Source organism: Prionailurus viverrinus, chromosome D2 (genome assembly GCF_022837055.1).
Source record: "Prionailurus viverrinus isolate Anna chromosome D2, UM_Priviv_1.0, whole genome shotgun sequence".
Taxonomy (NCBI): Eukaryota; Metazoa; Chordata; class Mammalia; order Carnivora; family Felidae; genus Prionailurus; species Prionailurus viverrinus.
This window is the reverse complement of record NC_062571.1, coordinates 80,221,460-80,245,214: the sequence shown is the minus strand read 5'-3', so window position 1 is coordinate 80,245,214 and position 23,755 is coordinate 80,221,460. Positions and strand designations below refer to the sequence as shown.

The following is a 23,755-nucleotide window of genomic DNA, read 5'->3' as shown; positions in this document are numbered from 1 at the left end:
TCCAAGAAAAGCCAACACTTTACCAGGCTCCACTTAGACTTTTGGGAGATGCTAACGGCCCTTTGTTAGAATCCCAGACTCAAGCTAAATAAATTATTAGGTTGAGAACAAGATCTCAGAAAGAAGCACTCTTTGGTGACGCTACCAAAAACCCTTAGCCAACGTTGGGCATGCAACAAGAATTTACGGAGAAGTTTCTGTCTTTCTTGTTTCTATTGTTTCTGTGGAGGTTGTAAAATTAGCACATGATAATAATCACTAGTTTATAAAGAGCTTATGCACACCGTGCGGGGGGAAAGAGTATGCTTTATTGTTTTGGGCCACTGGTGAGCCGGGAGAGCTAAGTTTGGGTGAGTATGTGAACCGGAGTGCTATGCAGAGGGATTCGGTGGGGTTAGTAAACACTCTGTGCACTTCGATAGGAGAGCAACATGATAAACGGGCGTTTTAGGGAGAAAGTTCGGTAGCTTCTCCTGGGTGGACAGCAAGTCAGGGAGGCCAGAAGCAAGGAGCCCTGCTGAGCAAATGTTCCAACAGTCTGGCTGGGCTCTGAACAGTGGGAACGTTGTTACCATTGCCAGAGGGAACCGAGGAAGAGGTGAGTTAAAGGCTCTGTGCCTAGGAAGCTGCTAGAACTTCCTGATGTGTCAGAAGGGGCAGAAGGTAATGCATAACTGGGACAAAGCCTTCATCTGGAGGGGCTGAAGAAGGAGAACAGCCTCCCTGGCAGATGGCTGGGCTGAGAAGGAGGATGAGGCTTGGAGATGAAGAGAACGAGGAAGCTTGGCCATCCCGTCTTTCCATCCTTCATGAACTCTGGCCGTGTCCAGCAAATTTGCAGGCGAGCCGTCCCAGAAAGAGGGAATCGGAGGCGTACAAAGGCAGCTCTGGGAACCGCGCAGTAGGTTGCTATGTGCTGGGAGCATTGGCATCGACGCGATCAATTCTTGCTCTGTTTGTTCTGCTCGCTTTAATGATGTGTCTCTCTGGGGAAAACAAACAAGCCATGCTAGGGAGAACAGTGATTAGTGGGATTTGTTTCCTGATTCTAGGGATGTGTTGAGAATCACATTGGAGTGGGGGCATTCTCTGAATGTACAAGACACTGCACTGTAGGTGTGTGTTAATTTATTTCCCTGAGAGGTGCCAGGAAAGCGAAATGTTTTTAGAACTTGTGGGTTTGGGGTTACCAAGATGCGGCCTGCCTTAGTGTAATTATTGGGGAAAGGTGCGTCTTGACTGTAGTTAGCCTGCCATGTGCCCTTGGGGAGTCTGGGCCTCAGGTTCCTCCTCTGTAAAATGGGTGAGAAGAGGTCAGTCTCAAGTTTTAACTGTATCAGAATTATTTCAGGAGCTTCTTAGACGTGCCAGCGCTCAATCCCAAAATATTCTGGGAAGTCTGGGGTGGGGCCTGCGCATCTGCATGTTTAGCAAGCTCAGGGGGCTCTGATGGAGGTGGTGCAGGGTGCAACCCTGTCTGGATGGTCTCTAGGCCCCTTCTGGCCAGGATTCTAGGTGGTTCTCTTTCCTGTGCTTCGTACAGCTTGCTGCTGTTTGGCCACGAAGCCCTGCTTTGTTGTCCGGAGGGCTTGGCTTCAGACAAAAGAGCCCCAAGTGAATGAGCCCTGGGGATATAGCATGGTCAAGGGGGGGGGGGGCAAGGATCCACCCAGACCAGGCCCACTTGGAGAGTGGTGGGAGGGGAAGGGGGCCCTTCTCCGTCACTCTGAAGACTTCTGTGGGCTCTGGATTCCAGAATTTTCGGCAGGTGTGGGGGCTGTTGATAGTCAGGTCCAAGACTTCCTGGCCCTTGGAGACAGGGTGGGGTCCGGCCTCATCCTGTAGCCTCCTGCTCTCACTCTGGCCATCCTCTCTGGTCTGTGACCTGGGACCCCGTGAGACCTGCCCTAAAAGACCTGGTTAGGCGGCCTGCCTGTGTGAGGACAGTGAGAGGAAACAAGGTGGCATATGGAGAGGCCAGTGGCAGCTGTCGTGGCCCAAGCCCTGCCCACTGTGTGGGCTCAGAAATGAGACCCCAGGGGAATGGGGAGGCCTTGCTTGGATGGCCAGATGCAGCTCAGTGGCATCCTGGAATGTCAGGTCCAAAGGCGCTGGGAAGGTGATAGCCCAGCTTAGGGTTGAGGGTCGGTCCAGCCCTGTGGTAGGCGGAATGGCCCCCAAAGTCCTCTCTAGCTGAGTCCCAGGGACTGTGAATCGGTTACATGGTGAAATGGACTGAACAGGTGTGATGGAGAGTACTACTTTAAGAGGGGAGATTCTTCTGGATTAGCTGGGTGGGCCATCTAGTCACAGGAGCACTTCCTCCAGCCCGAGGCATGTTAGATGCCCAGAAGGGGAAGTCAGAGGGCTCTGAAGCCCCAGGGGGAGGGATTCCACGTGTCAGTGCTGGCTCTGAGGTGCAGGGCCCACATGCAAGGACCAGAGAGAAGCTCCCAGAACGCCTCATGGGAAGCATGAGAAGGAACTCAGGCAGTCAGGGGGAGGGAAGGCTGGAGGTGCTGACAGCCAGCAGGCACCCTGGGACCTGGGTGTTACCACCCGGAGGAACCGAGCTCACCCAGCACCCGGTGTGAACCTGAAAGCAGGGTGTCCCCCAGACGCTCCACGGGACAGTGTCGCCTGCTGATTTTAGCCTGGTGACAGGGCTCACACTTCTAACCTGAAGCGCTGTTAAAGATAATAGATGCGGGTTGCTTTAAATCACTAAATTGGTGGTACTGGTACTTTGTTACAGCAGCAGTGGGAAACCAGGGCAGACTTCTTTGCACTCAACATCCCAGCCGGAAGGACCCACGTGATGACGTTGTCCAAGGACGGAAGGTACTTTCTCCTAAGTTAGTGAGCTCCCTGCCTGCCCCCTTAGAAGGCGCTCCAGGCAGGAGCCTGCTCTTTGGAGGAACCAATGTCCGCTGGAACCTTCAGGATGGCAGGCCCCAGGATAACTAACTCTCTCTCTTTCTCTCTCTCCCCGTCTCTCCCTCTCTCTCTCTATTGTCCAACAGAGTACCTGTGTCAGACTGGACCCGGGGCCCTCCAGGGTCACCAGGCCCCGCCCCATGGAAACTTTACTCCTAGGAACCCTGGGGACCCCGGGGGGAGGGGGGTGCTCAGGAATGCCTTATTCACGGTTCCTGAAATAGGATCATGGTCAAGTTGAGCAAAAGGTTTGAACGGCCAGTGGAGAACCTTGTCTGGTGTGGAGCCAGGCACGGGGCAGGGGTCAGGAGAGCTGGAGGCTAGGCTTTAGGAGGCTGGGAGAGCCCTTTCCCTCGGCGGCCCACGTTTCTGCAACCTGTGGAAGGGCCCCGGCTTCCTCCTGGACGGAAACTCCTCTGAGACCCTGGGGAGGCGGGCGCGCCGCAGGGCAGCTCACCGGCCGGCGTCGGGGCAGCGGGAGGGACAAGGTTTGGGGACAGTCATGGGATGAAGGGGGCTCCCACACCTGCCTCCGGGGCCGGCGGGGAGAGGGAGGGAAGACGGAAGGGCGGGGCCGGCCCCCTGCGCCCGCCCCGCGCCTCGGCGCGCCCCTGCCCGCCCCCGGCCCGGCCCAGCCCAGCCCAGCCCAGCCCGGCCCAGCCCCGCGGGCCGGTCACACGCGCCGCAGGCCGGCAGCCTCCCGCGCCCCGTGCGCCGCGCTGCCGTCCCGGCGCCCCTGCCCCCGCGCCGCCGCCCGCGCCTGCCGCCCGCCCGGCGCTCCCGGCGCCCGTGACCCTGCCCAGGGCGCGCGGGGCGGAGCGGGCATGGCCCGCCGGGGGGCCGCCGCGCTGGCGCTGGCCCTCGCGCTCCTGGCGGTGGCCCTGGCCCGGGTGGGCGCCCAGGGCGCAGCCCTCCAGGCCCCGGACTACTACGTGCAGGAGACCTGGAGCCGGGAGCCCTACTACGCGCGCCCGGAGCCCGAGCCCGAGCCCTTCTCGCCGCCGCTGCCCGCGGGGACCGGGAACGGGGAGCGGGAGCCGCGCCCGCCCGAGTCCAGGCCGCCCAAGACGGCGACCAAGCCCAAGAAAGCTCCCAAGAGGGAGAAGCTGGCTCCCGAGGCGCCTCCGCCAGGTAAGTGACTTTGTGCGCTGGGCGGCCCGAGGGGGCGCCCGTGGCCGCGCGCCTCTCCCAGCGGTGGCCCTCTGGTGCGAGGGGACAGCCGGCTTCCAGGCCCGTGTGTCTGGGACGCGACCCACCCGTCGCTGCCCCCGCCTCGCTGGGGGACTGCCCTGCGCCTCCCGCCGGCCGCCCCGAGCTCCCGGGCGCCTCAACCGGCTGGCGCTCCCCTCGCAGGTCCAGGTGCGCCCAGTGGGGAGGCTGCCTGGGGAGCTGGTGGCCCGGTTGGAAACTGACCGAGCAAAGGCTCTTTCTGCCGGGCACCCTTCCTTCTCTGTCTACTTTTTTCAGTCTTCCTCCAGGGCGTGTTCTGGGGAGTGAATTTACGATTTGGCGACGTGAAGGGCTGGCTTGCTTTGGCACAACGGCCTTCTGGGAGAAAGCTCAGCAGTGGGCCTTTACCCAGCCACTGTCCCCTCTCAGCGCCCTCCCTGGGTCCCGTGAATGCCCTGCCCAGTTGGGGCAGGACGGCAGAGCCTCTGCTGGGGAGGCTCCTGTGCCCGCGGAGAGGTTGGGCTGCAGATGGCGGGGAAAGCCTAGGGGTGCCTGGCAGCCTGCGGGCCAGCCTTCCATCCATCCACCTCTGCCAGCCCTGTCTTGGCAAATGACTTCCACGCGGTTTCACTCCTTGTGAAGGGGGCGGGGTGACTTTCTCTTAATTGTTCCAAAGGTTCTTTGCTTCAACCGCAGAGGGCCGTGGTCCTAGTATTTCAGGATTGGGGAGTGAGCAGGCTTGTAGCCAAATTCCCTGGCCTCCTTGTGGCCTTCCTTGAAAGGAGATGCACGCTGGTGACACCCTCACACAGCTCCTGGCATGGAAGGAATTGCTTTTGCTTGGCTAAAGGCTTCAGAAAGTCAGCAGGAGGTGACAGGCAACGGGAGGGGGTGGGGACACCGAACTCTTAAATGTGTGGGCCCATCTCAGCAGCCCCTCTGCACATGTACAGGGCTGAGGGTTGGGCCCTGCCATGCCTCAGCATGTGAACAGACTCTGCGAATGGGCAGGCGGTGCTGTGAGTTGTGTAACCCCGAACAGAACCGTCCAGAAATTCCAATATCTGCTGGGGAATTAGGAGAGTTAAGATGCATAAAACCACAGTGGTTTGATAACAGCGGTAGGAGGAGACGCTCACATTTGTAGACCATCTGCTGTGCCTCCGTGAGGAGCTTTGTGTATAACTGTGTCATCTAATTCTTTCAGTGGCTGTGAGGGGTGGGTATTTTTATTTTACAGGTGAGGAACCCGAGGCACTGACCCTTTTAGGAAATTGGCGCCACTGGTTGGCTTGGGAGATTTGAAAGCCCTTCTCCTGCGCTTTTGGACCCAAGGCCTTTTTGCTTTGGTAGTTTGGATCGGATTTGCGGGTGCTTTTGGTTTTCAGTACCTGCTGTGGGATTAGGGCAGGGCTGGGCATGGTGGGCGGGAGACACGTATGTTGGGTTCTGGGACTCACTGCGGGGAGGGCAGGGGAATCTGAGAGAAGCCCCGGACGGACTCTGAGGACCACACTTCATACCCGGGTCTGGGGCTCGGCACTCAGCTTCCTGACTCTTGGTGTCCTCATCCACAAAGGAAGCCCGAACCCGCCACCTCTCTCGGCTCGGTCAGTTGTTTTAAAAGCTGTTCAACAAAACCTTCCAGTCTGTCAGCGGATGGTTGTGCTAATCTGTCTGTGAGTTGTTCGTTCATTCCTCAGGTGGTTACCAAGGACCTGTTTGACACCAAGTGTTAAATAAGGTCTGGTGGGTAGAGAGCGCGGGTCACATCCCCTGCCCCTGTAGACAGCGCGGAAGTTGGGGGGGGGGGGCTTTGAAAAAGTCATCACGGCTGTGCTGAGGGCTGGATCGCTGATCCCCAAACTGGAAAAAGGTCCTTGGAAATTCCAGACACCCCACTTCGAGGCTCCCTGGGAGAGCTGCCTCCCCCAGCCTGCCGTTCTTTGTAATGAGTTGGGTGAGCTTTTAAGAGCCCTCTCCCCCTCCCTCCCAGCAAGGACAAGCAAAGTGGGACCTTAACACCAACTTAAAACCCCGGTCCTCTTTTTTTTTTACCCCCCCGTTTTTGAGTGTTTGGCCGGTGGAACCCTCCACCCCTGGGCTCTAAGTGGAGGAGACGGGTTTAAGAATGTCTCCACCAGGGGAGTCCCTGGTGGTTGTGTGCAGTTACACTGTGTTGGGAAAGTGGTTTTCCCCCACTGTTTACGTGGCCGTTCGGTGTCTGTGCCACTCGTGATGCAACGGAAGCATTCGTTCCTTCATTGGACTTTCTCACAAGCGGGTGGTCATTATGTCGGTCGGGAGGCATTTGCAGAGGAAGGAACATTGTATCGCAGCCTGGGGCGTGTAATGTGAACTCTCCGACCTGGCTTCACGGGGTGGATGGTGCATGATGCACACACCAGGCTCCGGAGGCCTGGTGGGGGAGCGAGGGGCTAGATTTAGAGGGCAGTAAGGTGGTAAATGTGTATGTGACTAACGTAAACGTTGATCATGTGCTTTGTCTTTACAGATGGTACCTCCTTTTCAGACCGCCCTGTCTTGCGTAAAGGTCGGGCTCGAGGGAAGTGGAAGGCAGGGGTTCTGTGTGGTAGGCTCCAGAGGGAGTCTTGTCTTAATCCCAGAGGAGGGTTTGCTTAAGGAACCGAGGATTTTGGGGACTTGATCTTGGTGTGAATTTGGCCCTGAGCCGTGGCTGTTCTGTCACGCCACCACCGAAATGTGCGACGGAAGTCTCCCGGAGGTGGCTGGGACGGCTGAATCCTTTGGTTAATTGAGCCCGTCGCGTTTTTTTCCAGGAGTGGCTGACGGATTCCCGGGGAAGTAGAGCCCTGATGTACTGAACGTTGTGGGATCTTTTTTAAGGTTTCATTTTAACATAATTATAGGCTCACAGGCAATTGTAAAAATAGTATGGGGAGGTCCTGCGTAACCCGATGATAAGATTTTGTAGAACTGTACTACAGGATTTCCCTGCCTTGGCAGTATTGAGGTTCTGTGCCAGTCGTATGTGTTGTGGGGGTAGGATGGGGGGACTGTCCTGGGCGTTGTAGGCTGCAGCAGCCCCCCTGGCCTCAACCAGCGGCACCCTCCTCTTCGTTGTGACAGCCAGAAATGTCTCTAGACATTGCCAGATGTCCCGAGTGGGTTAGGATCGCCGCTCTATGCAGGGTCAAAGCTGTAAATGGACATCGGCACAATACTATTCACTGTTTTACATACTTCACATTTGTGTGTGTGTGTGTGTGTGTGCGTTTTCTGTAATTTTATCACTGGTACGGGTTCCTGCAGCCGCTCTTACCATCAGGATACAGACCCGAGGACTTCTTTTTTTGAGGTTGAGTGGGACTCACAATGGCGCGGTTTCTGAGGTCCTCGTGGCGAACATCGGTTAATCCCAGAATTCTAGAACTTGGAGGAAACCGCGTGGTCGTGCGTGTGAATGCTTGCTCGCCGCAAGAGTCCTGTGCTGGGCTGCCCAGGGTCCGCTCACACTCTTCCACCGATGGGCTCTTCCTACCTCGTCCATTGGATGAATGGTACTGACTGCTAGAGTGTTCTTTCTCGTAGGGACCTACCCACCTCTTTCTAATTCCATTTATTCGGCTGTTCCGAGCCACATTCAATAGTTTCTAGGTCCCTGCAGTCGGAATGCTTTGGGGTCCAGAGATGGAGGTCTAGGTGCCCAGTTTCCACGATCCCAGCACGAGGGGCGCCATAGGGGACCACATTTTAGGCACGTGTGTGGATTTGGGACGTCCTTACCTTGCACGTCATCTCCAAAGGGTTTGTGGCTATACTTTTTATAGAAGATAAAATGGGACGGAAAAGCAAACCATAGGGGCGCCTGGGTGGCTCAGTCGGTTAAGCGTCCGACTTCGGCTCAGGTCACGGTCTCGCGGTCCGTGAGTTCGAGCCCCGCGTCGGGCCCTGTGCTGACCGCTCAGAGCCTGGAGCCCGCTTCCGATTCTGTATCTCCCTCTCCCTCTGCCCCTCCCCTGCTCCCGACCCGTGTCTCTCTGTGTCTCAACGAGAGAGAAACATTAACAAAAAATGAGAAAAGTCAACCGTAGTTCATAGACGTCACTTACCTTTTCCCTCCCCAGTGGTAGTGAGAAACAAACAGGCTGATACGCCAGACACTAAATAGAAGACGTTGTTTCTTCCCCCTCCGAGGCCTTGGGTTCCTTTCGGGCTTCTGCTCGTGGGTCTGTTTGTTGCTTTCTTCCGGGACCGGCGAGAAGGCGCCGCTGTTTTCGGTGTGGGCACCCGCCGTCCTGGCCCACGGTCCCGAGCCTGTGGAATTTGCAGAGCGGGCCGCGAGCCACGTTCGTTTGTGTGTCTGTGCCCGGGATCAGCGAGTTTGTGTTCCGTGCTGGGTTGTGCCCCCGTCGCGGGGGCGGGGGGTGGGGTGCGGAAATAACCAAAGACTCGTTATTTGAGCATATGTGGTGGTAAACAAAGCCCCTTCTGTTGTGTGCTGCAGGCCAGTTGTTGGAAGGGGCCTCGCTTCAGAGGTTTGCCTCGTCTCCCTTCAGCGCGTCTTGCTGTGTTCGGCCTTCGGCTGGACACGTCGTCTCTTGGGCAGAGCTGGAGCGTGGGGATCGGGAGAACGTGTCAGCACGTCACTGTGTATTTTAAAAGCAATCACGGGGCCATCAGCACGCATGAACGCGTAGCAAGAGCTCTTGACGTCAGGGTGTTAAACACTCACTCGAAGGGTGACATCCGAAGCATTTGTCCAGATAAGCTCCCTGTAAAATTCTGAGGGAAAGGATGCTTTATAAAGAAGGCCGTTTGATGTGCGCCAGCAGGCAGCTTTCTAAGACACCGCCTCTCTTTCCAGAATGCTTTCCAAAGTCAACTCGTCATGCTGGCAAGCCCCCAGCCTGTGCCCGTGCTTCCAGAAGCCAGGGTCTGTGCGTGGGTGACGAAGGGGAGACACTCCCATGTTAGGGGGAGGCTGGGTGAGATGCCACGGTTCTTAAAAAGTAGCCCTTGTGTTCCCTGCGCGCCTCAAGGGTCCAAGGCTGCCGGATCTCATGGCAGATGGTGCCTTCAGTACTGGGAAAGGACAGCCAGGGCCTCTGAGGCTGGGTGTTGAGGTGAGGATGTCCTCTGGATGTCCCCACCGGGGCCGGGGAGCCTGGGCTCTCAGGCTTGGCATCTCCAGCAATGACTCTGCCCTCTGTGGCTTTTGGAGGTCCCTGCCACCATAGTGCCACTCTGGGATCACGAAACCCATGAAATTAGGGTGTCTTTGGATGGCTGGTGCCCAGAACTGATTGGCACCTAGTTGGCTCCTCATCCAGGCATCACGGAATGGTCGGAGGGGCACAGAACACCTCCGGAATGTTGACCGAGGACTCCAGTGTCACAGATTTGTATGGAATTCTCGATCACGCGAAGGCACGTGTGGGTTGTTTGGCAGTTCGCAGTTCAGAGAGGGCTGGGATCGAAATCTGGTTCGGCCACTCAGGGGCACGTGTGGCTTCTCCAAGCCTCGGATTCCTCACTGTGACACAGGACTCAGGATGCTTCCAGAGGTGTGGCGGGTCAACCTCCAGCCTCCCGGCCCCCGGAGACTCGGTATGGGGGCCCCTCCTACCCGGTCCCCCAGAGTCCCCAGCCAGGCTGAGTCCCGGTGGGTCTCGCTCAGTAACGCAGCCTAGGTTTATTGGTATTTCCTTCTCTGCGTCGTTCCTCCCTTGAACTCCATGGAGTCACCTCCCAGATATACTTCTGCACCCAAGGCTGCGTCTCAGGCTGTTTCCAGATGGCACCCAGCCGAGACAGGCAAGTACCAGCGGTAGCCTGGCCAGCGCCCGGCACATCCCCATCTGTTGCTTTTCTGCCGGTGGATCCTTCCAAGCAAAGGGCTTCTTATGTGGTTGCAGGTCAGGAAGGTGTCTGCCCCTGTGTAGATGTCGGGAGCGGCTGGCCCTCACGCCCCTGAGGCCCTGCTGGGGACCAAGCCTGTACGAGAGGCTGGCCCAGAGGAGGGGAGGGTGGTCTGCTAGTTTCCCAGGGAATACCCAGCAGAGCGGGGAGGGGGGAGCTTTTGACTGATTGGTTGACTGGTTGATTTGGGTCTAGCCCTGGTGAAAAGTACTTAGAGAGCTGTGCTAAGTGCCTCCCACCTCCACCCCAGACCTTCAAGGTCCCCGATTCACGGAGGCAGGTGTCTCATTCAACCACTCAGCCTGCCTTTTGGGATCTACTCGGTGCTCGGATTCCTGTCTCTACCAGGAGCTTGACTTTCTCATAACTGGAGGAGACACAGGCTGATTCCCTCCCCACGTCATGGCCCTAGGCCCGCGAACACCCGCACTCACGTTCACCTGCCGTGTCTTCCCGGCTGCCACGCGTGAGGGTTCTCTGCGGACGTGCGTGGTTGTGGAACCGTAATTACTGTCTGTCCTGAGCATCTGCATTTTGGGGGAGCTCCCGAGAACCCGTTGTGCGCTTGGGCGAGGCCCTTTCCTCTCACGTGGGTTCCTTAGCAAGAGGCAGGAGAGGAACTTAGGGCCCCCGGGCTGAATCCTTCACCGGAGAGAGCACAGACCCCCTTGGGCTGGAATTTCCTGGGGAGAATGCAAAATATGCAGCAAAGAATTTTTTTTCAGTTTCTGGAAGGGGTGGGGGTTGCGACTGGAAGCTCCTTGTATATAGAGTGGGGAAAAAATAGTTTCCTATCAACCAAGAAGCATGATGTTTATCACCATAGACCAGAATAGAACATGTGGCCCTCGTCCGCACTTCATTTTGCTACTTTTAAGGAATTCGCTTTTGTCACGCAGCCCAGATGGAGTTGTTGATTTTCTCTGCGCATTATTCCGCTGTCCTTTCATCTTTCTTCTGTGCTGACCGTGTGCTGCCTTTCTTGCTGGAAGAGAGGAAGGGGACTGGGAAGGGCCTCACCTTGGAGCCCGCCTCCGGCTCTCCCGCCTCCTGGCTCTGTCAGTGACCGTGGGTGGGCCTCTTCTCTCCCGCCTCTGTGCCTCAGTGTCCCCGTCTGTCATTCACAGTCAGCGTCCTGCCCTCTCTGGGTCCTTGCCCACACCCAGTGTTACGATCCACGTGAAAGTGCCTCCCAGGTTGTGACTCACGCTCCACGTGTGAGCGGTTATCCTTTAGCGGCTGGGGTGGCGCTTCGTGACGAGTGGGGCTGGGGGGCTGGGGGGTGGCATCGGTGACGGAGAGAGAGACGCTGTTTTTTATTTGGTGGTTGCGGCAGGCCAGGCACGGCCCTGAACGCTTGATGTACGTTGTTTGTCTCCTCCCCTAAGTTCCACTGAGACAGGTGCCGTGTCTCCTTGTGTTGTCGATGAGGGCACGGAGCCTAGAGAGTGAGGTGGGTCACTGTGGGGCAGGGCAGCGGCAGAACCCGGCTGCCCGGGGCTGGGGCCCGAGCCGTAGGCCTACGATAAGCTGGAACTGTGTCACCGGATAACCAGAGGAGGTGACAGGGCTTCTGTGATCTATGCCCCTTTGCCACCTCCTCGGGGATTGTGTTCCCCACATGTCGGTCCCCCCTGGGGAGTCCAACTCTCAGGGCTTTGACATCTGCCCCGCACCTGGGCCCCCGGTGACTCCCCTGAGCTGCGTGAGCACGTTTGTGTCATGGGCGTCGGTGCGGCACACGGGAGGTGAGGCTGGGGGTGTCACCGGGCCCCACTCTTTGGTGCTTGCCCCCATGGTGGCATGGAGGCTCCACAGAGGTTGTCCTGGGAGGGAGAAGGCTTGCAACCAGTGGCCGACTTCGGGGGAGGGTTGGGATGGAACATTCTTTTCCAGAACTTTGGCTTTTCCCTCACATATTTTGTAAAACTTTTTTCGTCCTTAATATCCTATCTTTCTGCCCAATAAGACTCCATGCTCGTAAAAGTTATGGCACCGGTTTTGTGAACAACCAAGATCTTTATGGACCCCTGGTCAGGCCCTTCAGAGGGGACCATCTTTGGAGGTCACTGGCCGTGACATTCCTCCCCACAGAAGAGGGCAGATGCTGAGGTGACATCAGGCTGATGTCAGATGCTCGTAGGTTCTCTGGCTCAGCTCTCTTCTGAACATTTTGGCCCTTTGGCTTTCTTGACCTGAGGGGGCACTTTCATGGAAAATGAAAGATACTCCCAGCAGGCATCACTCCAGAATACGATGGAGAGAGCATCAGCTTTGGCTGGACCCAATGTGCCCTTTGAATTTTTTGAAGATTTAAGGTTTTCTTGATGAGTATCTTTTTTTTGGGGGGGGGGGGTGGTGACTGTGGAACAGTCCGAAATGATTCATTAATTGGCACAAAGTCCACTAGATGTTTTTGGTATTTTTCAACTTGCTTTTTAAAGTCCAAATAAACGTCCTTCTCCGCAGACCTGCCCTTCCTCTTATTCTCGTCTGTTTGTCATTTAGTGACTCATTAGCTTGTTCATTCATTCATTCATCACAGCTTATTACGTACCAGACTCCAGAGATACGGCAGTAAACAGAATGAGACACAGTCCCTGCCCTCATGAACAGACTGACATATGTTACACGCATGTGATGATGCTTCACAGCACAGGTAGTGGGGGCTCCAGGACCCCGCCCGGGCCCTCTTTTCCTGTAGGTACACCCGTATCCCAGCTGCTGGGGTCTTGGCTGCGATGGCTCATAGCCGACCCCTTCTCCAGAATATAGGTGGGAAACGTAGATCTGTCACTCTTTAGTTGGTTGATGCGTGGCCAAGCTAACCAACTGCAGAAAAGGTGGCTTCTAGTCTCAAGGTGGGGACAATGCTCTGTGGGTCGTTCCTGCTCCAGAGCTGCCCGTGGGATCAGGCTGAATCCGCCTCTGGCTGAGAGAGAATTCAGCCTTACTCAGCTCCTTCCTCTGCCCTGTCCTTCTTCTCCTTCCCCTTTCCCTTTAGAACCCCGCCCCCTTCCCCCTCAGCAACCCCCCCCCCCCCCCCCGTGATATATCATGTGTAACTGAACCCCTGCCTCAGGCTCCGCTTAGAGGCAACTCTACCTAAGAAAGGTGTTATCAGAGCCCATCTGAGGAGACATTGATTTAGCTGGGGAGTTCGGGAAAGCCAAAAGAGGAGGTGCCAAAGCTGAGATGTGCAAGATTAGCAGGAGTTAATTAGAGAACAATGCAAGGAGGAGGACCAGCGCGTGAACTTAAGGCTGAAAGGAGGCTGGTATTTTAGGAGCAGAGAGAGGGAGTACAGCATGACAGAAGCTGGAAGGACCAGGGGAATGAGCAGATAGGCTTCCTAGAGTCTGGTAAGGAGTCTTTCCAATTGGTGGGAGCATCATCACTCCCATTCCCCCAGCCAGGGCCTTGGAGAGAACTGGTAGGGGGAGCCCAACCTGGTGGGAAATCCTAGTGCTGTGGTCAGAAGTCCTGAGTTCCCAGCTCCGTTTTATCAGTTAGGTGTGGTGTCACCACCTGCTCCCCCCCCCCCCACCGAGGGTCAAAGTCCTACCGCAGGGTATTTTGCAGTTTTCGAATAGGGACGGCCTGCATGTATGCACTGTTTTTATGGGGAGTGTTAATTTCCCTGGGTGTTCACAGCGACCCACTTCATCTCCTGTGACCACAAGCCCCTCAGCGTCCAGGGTGCCGACACTGGGGACAGGGGAGGCAGAGGGCGGGGGCGCTACTCTGCCGACGATGGTTGAATTCTCACCATCCTGGGAGGACTCTGACATGTGTGGAAGTAAAGGCATTTCTCTCTCTCCTTCTTTTTAGGTAAAAATAGCAGCAGAAAAGGCGTGAGAACCAAGAGCTCTGAGAAGGCTGCCAGGGATGATCACAGCGTCCCCGTGGCCCGTGACGAAGTCAGAGAGGGTGAGCGAGGCCCTGTGGAGAGCCTCCACCGGCCCAGGGCGGGCAGAGTCCCTTGGAACAGCTGCCAGCTGCAGACTCCCCTGGGGCTGCCTGGGGCTGCCTGCTGTCTGCGGGCCTCTCTGGCCTCTGCGGCCTCTCTTTTACCATTATTGTATGGGGGCGAGGGGAAACATTCAGAGCCACTCTCTCTCCTGCAGGGCGCAGAAACTCACAGCCGCATTTCCCCCACTGACTCAACTGAAGTCATTGCAGAATCTCTGCAGGCTGGGTTGCCTTGTCCGCACCCCCCCCCCCCCCCCCCCCGCCCTTTGCCCCCTTGCAAGGCAACCTCATTTCCTTTCTGGTGGGGCCTCATAGCTGCCCGTGTACATTGCGTGTACGTTTCTTATCTCCCAGCCAGACGCAGGGGCCTCTGGACTCAGAGAGAGAGTCTCGTATTTACAAACCACGTGATGCTAGTCTTGGGGTCCTACTCCATTGCAAAAATACTGGTCTTTTAATTACTTACCTTAGGATGGCCGAAGACATCGGCTCTAGACTCCTGGGTCAAGTCTGGCCCACTGGCGCTCGCTGTTACCGTGATCGGCTGTGACCGTCACTGTTACTGTATCTCTATTACGCTAAGCTCTGGTATCTAGGATTGCACTTCTCCTAATGTTAATAGCAACCATTTCTTAAACATTTCAACTTTCAGTAGCTTAAGGCCAGGCACTGGGCCTCGTGTGCAGTATCTCTCAATGTCTCTCTGTGTGCCGTGGATATTACCGGTATCGTCATTATCATTATCCATGTATTTTTTTGTTTTTAATGTTTTTATTTATTTTTTTGAGAGAGAGAGAGGGAGACAGAGCACGAGCTGGGGGAGGAGCAGAGAGAGGGGGAGACCCAGAATCCAGAGCAGCTCCAGGCTCCGAGCTGTTAGCACAGAGACCGACGCGGGGCTCAAACTCACAAACTGCGAGATCGTGACCTGAGCCGAAGTCGGACACTCAGCCGACTGAGCCACCCGGGCGCCCTGTACCATTATCCATATTTTATGGATAAGGAGAATGAGACGTGGTAGTATGTGTCATTTGCTTGTGGTTATGCAGCCTGTAAGTGGCAAATCGGAGATGGGAACCCAAGATTTTGAGTCTAGACTTTCTGCTTAGCAGCGCAGCCGCTTAAGTAAACACAATGTTTCACAACTTTGCCTTTAAGGAGGCAGGCTCTGTTTTCAGCTGCTCTGTGAGCCCATCCACGTGTATTAGAGTCGGGTGTCATAAAGGGAGCTGCAAATTCCCTGAGGCGCAATGTCATGGTTTGGGGCTGTGTTTCTAACCAAAAACTTACCGTCTAAGAAATCATAGGTATGACCAACAGTGCCTCCTAAAGTACAAACGGAAATGCAACAAACTTCTGTAATCACTTAACAAGTAGGAATTCTCTCCCATTTTAAAGCAGACAGGCACGCACTGTTGCCATTGCCATCAGTCTGTGGTAGGGTCCCCTCCCTAAGGAGAGAAAAAAAGAGAGAAAAGAAAAACACACAAAAAAACCCGTGAAGGTAGCCTGACTATGCGCCTACGTGACAAGAACCCTCATGACCTTGTAAACATGAGACCACTTGATCAGACTGCATGTTTGTGTGTTACCATAAATGGGAGGCAAAGAAATAGAAAATGTATAAAAAAAACTACTCTACGTGGCGTGCGGGGCTCAGTTCTTTGGGTACGAACCCAACTGAGCGGTGCCGGCACGATTAAAGTTGCTTCCTGGAAAGAGAAGCCTCAGGGTCACGACTCTGTGTGAGAATCCGGCCGCGTATCAGGAAGGTGAGCCGAGGACGCGTGATGTGGGGCCGCGTCTCTGCTTCCTCCCCCCGGTGGACCCTGTGACCTTGGGGGTCGCAGTGAAATGGGTGGTAATCAGACGCCCACCTCGGGCGGGCCTTGGGCACGACTTTCGTCCCTGTGTCCCAGCAGGCTGATCAAAACGCCAGCTGTCCCTTCAGGATCACAGGGTTGGTTAACGCCTTCCAGGGCTGGGTTCTTGCTGCCCTCAGATGCGGGCCGCAGAGGCCTTTACTGTTTTGTTCATTTTTGAGTACTTTAAACATTAGAAAAAATATTTTGTCTAGATCTTTTTTTTTTTTTTCCTTTTCTTTTAGCTTTGGCACAGGGTTGGTTCAAATTGTTTTAGTTGTTCATTCCCAGGACTGGAAGTTATTAAAATTTGGGGAGGCATTTGCAGGAAGATTTTTCAAGGCCCGTTTCTCTACACATGTGTGTACGTGCGTGCACACACGCGCACGTGTGCTCTAGCCTGCTCAGAGTTGTGTCCCTGGCCTCGGCCTCAGAGCGCTGTCTGCGTGGGCTGGGGTCCCTGGTCTCCAGGACAGCCGGCACGGCTCCGATTCACTGAGTGCGCTGCAAGGGATTTCGGTGCGTGGGGCTTCTTTACATCGCCCTCCTGTTAAAACAAAACCGAGGCATTGGGGGTAACCCAGGGGGGCAGAGGAGCCGTGTGGGGGGGGGGGCGTGATGTGCAAATATAGGAGGGAGAGAGAAGCCCTGGCCGTGGAGGTGGTGCACGGAGGCAGGTACCCCTGCAGTTAGGAACCCTGGCCTGGGGTCAGGCAGGAGCCCCCGGGGGAGGTGCTGGACAGAACGGGGGGCCTCACATACGTAGCCGGGCACTCTCAGAACCCGGTGCCCGCCTCCTCTCCGTCTCTCCCCAGATCTCGCTGGACAGGTGGCAGGATGAAGGGGTCGGGTGGCAGGTGGACAGACGTCACCTGCATCGTGTCCAAGGTGGCCGATGGAGATGTCACCCGCTTCATCTTCAAGGTGTGGGTGGTCCAGACATCAGCCCCGTCTCGTTATGTGAGCGGGTGCCATCAAGGGCTTGTGTCAGATGCGGACTTCTCCCCTTGGGGACTCTGGCTTGGAGGACACGTGACTGAGGAGCACTGTCAGCTCGGGCAGGTTTCCAAAGCGCATCTTAGATACTGTCCCGAGATGGTCCATGCGGTTGGTTGCATCATTGGTCTAGTTCGTCAGCTCTCCTTGTGTCCACCCGTTGTCATGTGACTTTTCAGTTCCCTTCACAGCAGGTGAGAGCCCCTTGACTTTGGGCTGGTCTGTGTGCCTTGCCGGGTCCGGCAAGAATAGAATAAGGTGAATGCCAAGGTGCCAGTTCTGAGCTGAGGCCTTGAGACAGTTTACTTGTTTCTGTTTGCCTCTCATTTCTGATCTCTGCCTCCTTTTTTTTTTTAAGTTTATTTACTTATTCTGAGAGAGAGCGAGCACACAAGTGGGGGAAGGCAGAAAGGGAGAGAGAGAGAATCCCAAGCAGGCTCTGCACCGTCAGCTCAGAGCCCCGTGCAAGGTTCAAACCCACAAACTGCAAGATCATGACCTGAGCCCAAATCACAAGTCGGATGCTTAACTGACTGAGCCCCCCCCCCCCCACCAGGTGCCCCTGCCTCCTTTTTCACCCCAGCCAGACACGGGCTTGTTTTTCACACGTGTCGTGTGCTGAGAACATGGGTCATGTGTTTTCTCAAGGGAACTGGACAGGCGTCTGAGTTGGTAACGGAGAGGGCATCTTGGGATCAGGCTTTACCCTCATTGGCTGTGCGACTCTGGGCAAGGCCCTAACTTCTCTGTGACTCAGTTTCCTCCTCTGCGGAGTGGGGAGGACATCCCTTTATGGGGCTACGTGACTATGTAATAGCGTCCGAAGGATGCTACACGCAGAGCACACGGCAAGCCCTCGGCGAGCATTAGCGATGGCTTTTATTTGCTATCTGGGATTTGTTTTGTGCGTGTGTCTCAGTTACAGGAGTTGGCAGACGTTTTTAAAGGATCAGACCGTAAATATGTGGTTTGTTGGCCAAGAGGCAAAATTGAGGACATTATGTACTTAAATAACCATTTAAAATGTAACCATTAAAAACTACAAAACTATTCTTATCTCTTGGGCCCTACAAACACAGGTGGTGGCCTGGATTTGGCCATCACATGGGCTGAGGCTTGCCAACCCCTGCCTTAGAACTTCAGTTTTCTGCAAATGCTGCCTCCAGGAAGCCTGCCCTGATCACCTCTCTTTCATTTTCCTAGACCTCCTCCTCAGGGTCCAGTCCCCTCCTCTGTCACATCCTAGTGACTCCTACGGGCAGCCCTTCTCTTCTGTGACGATATGAGTCTCAAGAGCTCGGGGTCCTCTGATTCTTCTCAGGATACACCCAGTGCTCGACATGAATGGCGGACTCGTTTACTGAGCCCCTGCCCCGTGCTGGAAGTAGCGTTCTGGGCTATAGAACGCGTATCCTGTGTGTGTTCAAGTGGATTCTCCGTGACCCAGGACAGCTGAGCCAGCCTCCGTAGGAAGTGTTCTTTGATCTGTAGGAAAGGAATGTGATTTCCCGCCACCGTGGGTGTAGAATGGGTTTCCCCAAGGGATGCATGTGGGTGAGTGGGAGCTTCCTTATGCCTGGGCTGGGTGAGACTGGAGGCTTTAAGCAGGTACCCTGCTTGGGGATTGACCTACTCTGTGTGTGTGTGTGTGTGATACATGAGAGTGTTTCACTGCTGTGGGCCCAGTTTGGTTTCTCATCCAAGCCCTTGTTGTGAGCCTTTCCCTACTGTTGTGTGGTCAGACGCTCCCTGGGGCTCAGCTCTGATCTCCCCTAGACATCTGGCAGAGCTGTTGAGGGCAGGGGAGCGAGTCTGAGACTCCCGATTCTGGAAGAGGTGCGGCTGATGTGGTCCCGGCAGTGATACGCGGTCACGTCTGTATTTCAGACCCCTTGGAAGCGAGGGGGGGCGGCCAGGGGCCAGGATTGGGATGGGGTCGCACCCCTCTCGGACATACCTTGCTCGGGAAACCTGATGAACGTGGGCCTCTGGGACACCTCCACACTTTGCTAGCCCCCCACTTTCAACTCTGTCTCAAACTTGCCTAGAAAGTTATTTCAGTCTCTTGCGGCACCTGGGTGGCTTAGTCGGTTAAACGTCCGACTCTTGGTTTCAGCTCAGGTCCTGATCTCACGGTGCGTGGGATCGAGCCCCGCATCGGGCTCTGGACTCACAGCGCAGAACCTGCTTGGAATTCTCTCTCTCTCCCTCTCTCTCTCTGCCTCTCCCTCACTTATGCTCTCTCTCTGTCTCTCAAAAATAAGTAAACTTAAAAAAGAAGAAAGTTATTCTTCAGTCTCTGAAGTGAAACATGTCTTGTAAGGATTTCCCAGCCTTCCTTTGCAACGTGAGAGATTTATTTTGTTCTCCCAGTGGTTTTGTGGCAGGGCCTTCCCCGGGTCGGGTTAGGGGTCCTGGGCTCGCCGTTGCCCACGGTACGCTGTGAGCTGAGTGTCTGTTAATGCCATGTGGCATTGGTGCCATGATGAGCCTGGGGCCACAGGCTGCAGAGGTCTTGGTTTGGAACCAGGGCCACAGTGGACTTGCCGGCAGAGAAATTCCTTCCAGATGAGGGGTCGAGGGACGGAGCTCTGACGTGGTCGGGAGCACCATGGGCTCCGCTCACTTTCTGTCACCAAGCTGACCCCGGGTACAGTTCTGGGCCACCAAGGTCACATTAGTGACCTTGCCGAGGAGACACTGTAGCTCCTTTGAGCCCGTGCAGCAGAGGCCAGCACATGTCCTCCTTGTTGGCTCTCGGGATTTTGCTCGCGTGACCTTCTGCCTGTCTTCTTCCCATCCTGCCGATGCTTCTGTGATGAGACCCTCCTCTGTAATTCTGCTCCGCTGGCTCTGCGATGGGCTTAGCAGAAAACCGAATTTGCCACGTCACCCCCTGAAACTTAGGAAGAGACACAGAAATTTAATTCCACGTAAAGTGCAAGTTGTTCTAGAATAGATTTCTTTCCTGGCCTGTGAAACGTGTCGACCACGCGAGTAGTGGACGCACCTTGCAGAAACTTTGAAAGATGCAGAAAACAAAGACGAGAATAAAACAAATCCACAGTCTTATCTTCCAGAGACAACCGCAGTCAGCATTTGGAGTCTGTCTCTTCACTCTTGCCTGTGTGTGTGTGTGTGTGTGTGTGTGTGTGTGTGTGTGTGTGTGAATTTATAAAACCTCCTTATATGTGAAGGACAAGAGACCCTCCGTTTATATGTTGCAGTGGTAGTTAAGAACTCAGGAATTGCACTGAGCGGAACTCAAAACCCAGTCCACCGTTTATTAGCTGTGTGCTCTCGGGTGTGTTATTTAACTTCTCTGTGCCTCAGTTTCCTCAGATACAACATGGGGGTAATAATTGGACATCCCCATCGGATCGGGATAAGTGTCTAATAAGGTCACTTGAACAAAGCGCTTCCAACAGTGGCTGACAAGTAGGTTCCAGTGAACGAGCTTTGTATCAGTCATTGATGTGGGCCCTGAGGGCCCTTGCCGCATGTTTTAAAGGCCTGGACCAGGGCAGGAACATAGAATGATCTGTTCCTTGAACGTTTGAAAGAACGAGATAGTAAACTCCTTTGAACTAGGCGTTTTCCACCCAAGACATTGTTTGATCAATCTGCTTCCTTTCATGGTTACTGATCTGTCAGAGTTTTTATTTTTGTAGTCATTTTGATAAGGTTTATTTTGAAGACATCAGCGCTCTATTGACGTATTTTCTTTTTGCAGCGTGTGTGCTTATGTTTTGTTAATTTGTCAGCTTATTTATTTTCGAGAGGTTTTAGATTTTCGATTTAGAAAAATGAAGGGAGAGTACAGAGAGTTGCTCTGTATCTCCGCTCCTCTGCTTTCCTACCGTGATACATTTGTTGCAAGTGTTGGGAATATTGATACGTTCTTATTAACCGAAGGCCGTAGGTTACATGAAGGCTTCCGGTTTTTGTCTTTGTCTTACGTTCTCTGGGTTTTGGCAAATGTATAACGACACGTAGCTACCATTAGAGTACCATACAGAATGGTTTCACTGCCCTAAAAATCCCCGGTACATCAGCGACTTATTTCTCTCTCCCTCCCCTGAACCCCTGGCAACCGCTGACCTTTTGACTGTCTTCAGAGTGTTACCTTCTCCACAATGTCACCTAGTGGGAATCATAGAGCATGTAGCGTTTCTCATTTCTTTCACTTAGTAATACGCATTTAAAGTTCCTCCCTGTCTTTTCAAGGCTTGATAGCTCATTTCTTTTTATCACCTAATAATATTCCATTGTCTGGGTGCACTACCCACAATGTACTCATCCATCGAAGGACATTGTGGTTGCTTCCAAGTTCTGGCAATTATGAATAAAGCTGATATAAATATTCATGGGCAGGTTTTTTGTGCGGCCATGTTTTCAACTCATTTGGGCAAATCCCAGGGAACGCAATTACTGGATATTATGGTAAGAGTATTTTGAGTTTTATAAGGAATTTTGTCTCCTTTATAGTACCCCCCCAACAACAAAAAAAATTGGTATTACTGTTTCTTTCTTTCTTTTTTTTGTCCTTTCAATATGCATTCTGAAATCTTAAAACAATTTTTTTTAATGTTTATTTATTTTTGAGAGGGGGGAGGGACAGAGAGAGAAGGAGACACAGAATCCGAAGCAGGCTCCGGGCGCCAACATGGGGCTCGAGCCCACGAACCACAAGATCATGACTTGAACCGAAGTCGGGTGCTCAACTGACTGAGCCACCCAGGCGCCCCTAACTTTCTTTCTTGCTTTCTTTTTTTAAGTTTATTTATTTTTGAGAGAGAGAGAGAGAGAGAGCGTGAGCGAGGGAGAGGCAGAGGCAGCGCCCTGGGTGCCGTAAGCCCAGAGCCCCATGTGGGGCTCAGTCCCACGAACCGTGAGATCGGGACCTGAGCTGAAATCAACAGTCAGACGCTTGACTGAAGGAGCCACCCAGACACCCCTGCATTCTGAAACTTGTACAAATTTGTTACCACATCACTGATGTGATTTTCTGCTGATAATATTTCACTCTTACTGCTTCATGCAGGATATTTCCTACTTTTATTTTGAAATAAAGCAGACATATAGAAAAACTACATATAATATATATGTTCTTTTAACAAACATTTGTAAAGCTAATCCCTGTGTAACCATCACCTGAATCAAGAAGTAAGAGTATTGTCAATCTTCCCTGTCACATCGTTATCCCTTCCACTGTCGAGGTGACCTCTATTCCAGCTTTGACAGATTTTCCTCATAGTTTTACTGCTTATGTTTGTATCTCTGGATAAGTTAGTTTGGCCTAATTTTGAAATTTACATAAATGGAATCATACTGTGTGTATTCAGTCCCACATATCTTGTAATTTTCTATCAATGTTCTATATTTCTTTTGTTCATTCATTCCATCACTATATAGGATTCCATCATAGCACTACATGGCAACTTTTTTATCCTATTTTAGTGCTGATGGATATTTGATTTATTTCCCGATTCTATATTTTATGAAAAGTGCCACCGTGAAAACTCCTGTACACGCATGGGCGTAGGTTTTCTTTCCATAATTCTTGCACCCGTGGGCGTAGGTTTCTCCAAGTATATATACATTTTGGAATCGCTGGGTTTAGCTTCCCTGTTGAACAAATGCTCAGTTGTTTCCCTCAGGGGGGGCATGCCATTCGGACTTCCTGGTCAACACTGTGTAAGCTCCAGACTTCACATTCCAAACAACTGTTGTATGATCGGACTTTCATATGTGGCCAATCTGGTGGGTGTATCATGATGATTCATTGTGATATCATCTACATTTCCTAATTATTATTATTTTTTTAATTTTTTTTTTCAACGTTTATTTATTTTTGGGACATAGAGACAGAGCATGAACGGGGGAGGGGCAGAGAGAGAGGGAGACACAGAATCGGAAACAGGCTCCAGGCTCTGAGCCATCAGCCCAGAGCCCGACGCGGGGCTCGAACTCCCAGACCGCGAGATCGTGACCTGGCTGAAGTCGGACGCTCAACCGACTGCGCCACCCAGGCGCCCCGACATTTCCTAATTATTAATGAGGTTCAGCATCTTTTCATGTATTTACTTGCCATTTGGATCTTTTTTTTTGGTGACTTTTCTGTTCAGTTGTTTTCTTACAAATGTTTTCACTCTAAGTGTAGATTCTACGGTGTCGGTGGCAAATACATTCTCTGTTCATGGCTTGCTTTTCATTCTTGTGGGGTCATAATGAACGAAAGTTCTTAATTGTAATGTAGTCAAATATGCCAATTTCTTTTCCTTTGGTTGCTACTATTTGTGACTTGTTTTAGAAACCCCTTCTTACTCCATAAGCATAAAGATATTTTATAGTGTCTTCTAAAGCTTCCTTTTTCCTTTTTGATTTTGCACAGTTAGGCCTTCAAACCCCTGGAATGGATTTTGTTTATGATAGGAAGTCAGAATTCAGTTTTGTTTTTTTCCTTGAAGTACGCAAGTGGGGTGATAATTGTTTGCCTGCTGTTTTGCAGTGTCTGTCGGGGATTAAGAGTCCATATGTGTATGGTTTTGTTTTCGGGTTGCTGTTCTTTATCATTAATTCATTTTTCTACCCACACGTGAAATACCTTACTCTCTTAACTACTATAGCTTTATAACAAATCTTGATACCCAGTACAGCAGGACCTAGTTCTCCTTTAAAAGTTTTCGTTATTCTCGACTCCTCGTGTGCACATGTGCGTGCATGTGTGTGAGTGCACACACACACAATGACACCACCTGGTCAGGTGCTTCAAATACCTTTCTGAAAACTTGGGGGATTTTGATGGCAGTTGCATTGATGTCATAAATCAATTTGGGGAGAATTAACATATTGAAAACATTATGTCTTACCATTCATGAACATGGTATATCTCCCCCCCTTGTTCAATCTTT

The 23,755-nt window shown here is 53.2% G+C and overlaps 1 protein-coding gene across 1 annotated transcript in view; it reads left to right on the top strand.

The window, feature by feature from the left end:
- Positions 1 to 3,710: 3,710 nt before the first annotated feature.
- CPXM2 (carboxypeptidase X, M14 family member 2) overlaps positions 3,711 to 23,755 on the top strand; it is a 136,884-nt gene continuing 116,839 nt past the window's right edge. Inside the window, 2 exon segments of the mRNA XM_047825902.1 lie at positions 3,711 to 4,068; positions 13,843 to 13,941. Of these exon segments, the coding sequence (XP_047681858.1) occupies positions 3,762 to 4,068; positions 13,843 to 13,941 (406 nt within the window). The 5' untranslated portion in view covers positions 3,711 to 3,761.